The sequence below is a fragment of a genome, unplaced genomic scaffold (assembly GCF_019419815.1).
Source record: "Pyrus x bretschneideri cultivar Hongxiangsu unplaced genomic scaffold, Pyrus_bretschneideri_v1 Contig40, whole genome shotgun sequence".
Lineage (NCBI taxonomy): Eukaryota > Viridiplantae > Streptophyta > Magnoliopsida > Rosales > Rosaceae > Pyrus > Pyrus x bretschneideri.
This window is the reverse complement of record NW_025999724.1, coordinates 1,406,371-1,410,855: the sequence shown is the minus strand read 5'-3', so window position 1 is coordinate 1,410,855 and position 4,485 is coordinate 1,406,371. Positions and strand designations below refer to the sequence as shown.

Here is a 4,485-nt window from a genome sequence, read left to right as displayed (position 1 = left end):
GGGTAAAAATAGGTATGTGGATAACATCACCCATACATAAATTAACTTTTGTCTACGTAATGAGAATATTTGATTGGTCTGAACCTCCATCAGTTTTACGTAAAAAAAGATGCTTTATCAAAAAAGAAGAAGTTAATTTGTTCCTTTTTCTGTTTCTGAACAGGAAAAAGGTTGAGAAGAGTCGGCTTAATCATCTAAATTACTAGTGAATGCATCTGGTTCTTGGTAGGTAATTCTTCCCGGGGGACATTCTATAGGGATCAAAGTCGACTATGAGAAAAATCTTGACATATATATTTAATCATACCGGGGAGGTTTTAAGCAATTTAATTCAAAACTTTGGATGAACCAAAAGAACCAGTAATCTCTGTTCATGTATGTTCCTTTGAAAACATAAAAAAAGAGATGAAGAGAAAGAATCAAGACTTTGGCATTATGAGGTCAATAAAGAGAAACCCACTATCACTACGTACACTCATGATTCCACAAAAGATGAATAAAAACGAATTTTATAAGCAAAACCAGACAAAAATCCCACATAGAATAACACAAACAGCACTAATGCAGTGACATTTTAGGGGGTATAGTCAAAACAAAGACATTTCTGTATTTTTCCCCTCATCGTCAGAGTCATAAAGTAAGCCAATGCATAAAGCAATAAGCACACACACGATCTAAAAGACAATCTAAAACATTCTTTCTTCCACTAAGAGCAGCTGCAGACAAAGAAGGTGAACACTTTCTCCTTTTCTCTCTCTCTCTGAAGTCATCAGCTTCCTTTCTTCCCCTTTTCTCTTCTGAATTCATGGATACTGCTCAATGGCTGCAGGTGGGTGGGTTTATAATTTTTCATGTCATGTATTCTTTTTCCTTTCTTTAATGTATTAGTTCTATGAGCCCAAAATTTATTAATCTAGGTTAGATTCAAGGCCAAACATAGATCAAGCTCCTAAGTGTTTGAAACATATATATAATTACTGTGTGGGGTACTTTAATTCATAATTTCTTACTTCTAGCTATATATGAGACGATGTTCATCAAGGCAACTGAAAGTTTCATGATACTTGGATTTCTTTTATCCAAAGATAAAAGGTTATTTTGTTCTTTGTACATGAAAGCTCAACTTTTTTCTTTCACATGTGATAACCGATAAAGGAATTAAAAAGGCAGTACTTGTTGCTATTATTTGTAGTTTTTGTTTTTAATTTTTATTTATTTTTTCAATATGATTCTTCCCCAAGTACTAAAAAAGCTGATATAGGTAGCTACTTATTATGATGATCTATCTCTTTAATCTGTTTATTTAGATTTCTAGATCTGTGTGCATTTGTAGGATATACTGATCGTTTTGCTTAATTTTTCATTAAAATGAATTAGGGCTCTTAATTTTGATTTCTTTCTCTTAATATTGGGAGGTTGTGAATTAATTATAATTAGGGAAGTGGAGAACCGGAGAAGCCCATGGAAGATCATGATATGGGATCCAATGGATGCACAAGGTCAGTGTTGGAGAAAAGGGCAAGACCTCAAGAGCAATTGAATTGTCCAAGGTGCAATTCAACCAACACCAAGTTTTGTTACTACAACAACTACAGCCTCACTCAACCAAGGTACTTTTGCAAGACATGCAGAAGGTATTGGACAGAAGGTGGAACTCTCAGAAATGTCCCAGTTGGAGGAGGTTCAAGGAAGAACAAGAAATCCACATCCTCATCGGTATCGTCAAAGATTACTATTCCTGATCTTAACCCACCAACAACTCTTTCACACTTTTCATCATCTCACCAAAACCCTAGGGTTACCCATGAAGGCCAAGATCTTAACCTAGGTTTTAATGCTATAGATGCACATTACCATGGTACTACAATGGAAAACAACAATAGTACTAATTCCTCATCAGCTCCCAATCTTTCAGCTATGGAGCTTCTTAGGACTGGCATTGCTTCTAGAGGTGTGAATTCATACATGCCAACCCAGAATATGCCCGATCATCATTCAAACACACTCTATCCACCATCATCAGCTGGGTTCTCACTACAAGAATACAAACCAACAAACCTTGGTTTTTGTGTTGATGGGCTTGGAAATAGGTATGGGGGGGATGATCATGAGAATGTTAATGGTGGAAGGATCTTGTTTCCATTTGGGGATCATCATTTGAAACAGATTTCAAGCACTGCAGGTCATCATGAAGTACTTGATCATCATCAGAACAAGGGGCAAGGGAATCCAACTGGGTATTGGAATGGTTTATTAGGTGGAGGCTCATGGTGATGATTAAACAAGTGAAGGATCAGAAGAGGGAAAAGACAAGAAGAAAGAAAGAAAGTGTATTTTTCACTTTTAATTTCTTCCTCTTTTTTTTTTTTTTTTTTTTTTTTTTTTTTTTTTTTTTTTTTTGCCATTTAAAAGTTGGGTTACTTATTTGAAGTTGTTCAGAACTAACATATAGGATTAAATGTGTTTCTAATTTGATATATATATATATATATGTATGTATGTATATATGTATATCTTTGGATTGGCTTTCAACAAGAGGGTTGTGTAAATTCAGTACTTGATACTGAGTAGGGGATGGAAGAATAAATGAATGTAAGGCTCTTGGAAACATGACATGCATTCATGCATTCTTCCATCAAATCGATCACATGCATTTGATGCACTTGTTGTATGATTTTATAGACTTGTTGATCTCTTGTTTGTTCACTTGTTTCCCCTTTTGTCTATGGACTAAATTGAATTAAAAAAATTTCTTTTCACATTTGCTTGAGGTTGTTTTTGTTGCGTGATAATGTTGAATAGTTTACTCAATTCTCCCTCACTCTATAAAAATTTGTTTGAGGTTATTTTTGTCATATGATAATGTTGATTAGCATTATGTACGGAGCTCTTTTTATAAAAATTTGTTTGTTTCGTAACAATGTGGACATAAATGTGTCCAAAATCAAGAATATTTCTTAAACAAATACTATGTTCTCAATGGATTGGTCTATTTCGTGAGGAGCAGGAGCAACTCCACACATATTTTTCTCCATGCACACAAGAATAAGGTAGGTATGAGGTGCCAAGGTTGACGTCTTATCTTTTACACAACTGAGATTCTTCCAGCTATGAAAACATTTCGTTAGATAACAAATTAAAATGATGAAGGCCTACCTTTAATATTTACCTTTAAAGCAAACAAATAATATATCAATATTATTCTATTAACAATTAAACTCACTAATTTGATCCAATTAAATTATTAAAGTATTAGAACCGATCGAGCACTAGTATAGTGGCAATAAACCCAATACACATTCTTTTACACAGTATTATATATATGTTCTTACTTTAGGGTTTCGTAGACACAAGTCACACAACACCACCAAACTAACAAGCAATAAACTACAAAGATTGACAATTTTAAAATAATTACCTGCCTCAGCCAAAAGCAAACCTAATCAATTTGTTGACACACACACCTGGCCGCTGATCGGTTTTAGAAGACTCCTTCCATGAAAGATCATCATGACTTGCATGCCTTTCTATAAAAAAAACATTGATAAAACCAAAAGGAAAATCCCCACAAAGCCCACCCATCATATCTTATATATTTTGGTTTTAGGGTACGCAAAATGGGACCTCTCAAACATTCCTTCTAGGAATTAATTCTGTTTTAGGTAAATATTGTTGGTGTTACATATGATGCGAGTAAGAATATTTGATTAGTAAACTAATAAGTAGAGAAAGAAGGTTCACCACCCTATGACTCTAAAGTGATCACTGAAGTCAAACCCACTCACCCTAGCCAATGACCTAATTATGGTTTAAGGCATCTAAACCTCACTGATTTATATTTAGGCTCCCCTAGCTACTCTCCATTCTTTCAAGTGTCCACTAGCTTATCTAAATGGAGGTGCCATTTGTAACAACAACGATGGCTATATAGGCTGCCCAACCTAGATGTATCCACTACGCACTAGGAATTTAAGCGTGCATGATAGTTGATCTATTTTATTATGGAGTAGTGATTTTTCTTTTTATTTAATTGTAAGTGAGAAATTTAAATTCGGCAATCACGGGCATGACAAACATAACATCAAATTATTATAACGGGTCATTGTGTGGCTTGATTCAAATCTCTCATTTATTACTTTAAATGTATCGATGTTTCAAAAGAAAGAAAACCAAAACTTCCTGTTGAAGACTTGAAGTCATTGCGTTGTAATTGTACCTCAAATTAGGGGTTGCTCAAAAACCAATCAAATTCATCCAAAATGTCCGATTCCATCTAAAGCCGAAATTATTGTTCTAAGTGATAGTTCCATTTAAATCCATCCAAACTGACCGATTTTAGTCCAATTCTATCCAATTTTGATCGATTTTGGCAAATTTGATTGGAACCCTAAACTCCAAACCAAACAATTGAATTACTTATTATAATCCAAATTTAGTTGCTTTCCTTCCTTTTTTTAAAAAAAAAATTCTTCTTCCATACAAGCA

At 34.2% G+C, this 4,485-nt stretch overlaps 1 protein-coding gene across 2 annotated transcripts; it reads left to right on the top strand.

The window, feature by feature from the left end:
* Positions 1 to 604: 604 nt before the first annotated feature.
* LOC103964235 (dof zinc finger protein DOF2.5) lies at positions 605 to 2,500 on the top strand. Of its 2 annotated transcripts, none has more exons than XM_009377148.3 (2): positions 605 to 731; positions 1,438 to 2,500. In XM_009377148.3, exon 2 carries the CDS (start codon positions 1,462 to 1,464, stop codon positions 2,272 to 2,274), a length of 813 nt encoding a protein of 270 aa, XP_009375423.1. In that variant the 5' UTR covers positions 605 to 731; positions 1,438 to 1,461; the 3' UTR covers positions 2,275 to 2,500. The 2 variants fall into 2 exon arrangements, with proteins under 2 accessions (XP_009375423.1, XP_009375422.1); XM_009377147.3 differs by having other exon boundaries at positions 675 to 829.
* Positions 2,501 to 4,485: the final 1,985 nt, after the last annotated feature.

Excerpts from the sequence above, each read along its gene's own strand:
- LOC103964235 (XM_009377147.3), top strand. The coding sequence starts at position 806 with ATGGATACTGCTCAATGGCTGCAG. Across the intron at positions 830-1,437 it reads ATACTGCTCAATGGCTGCAG|GGAAGTGGAGAACCGGAGAA; the intron begins GTGGGTGGGTTT and ends AATTATAATTAG.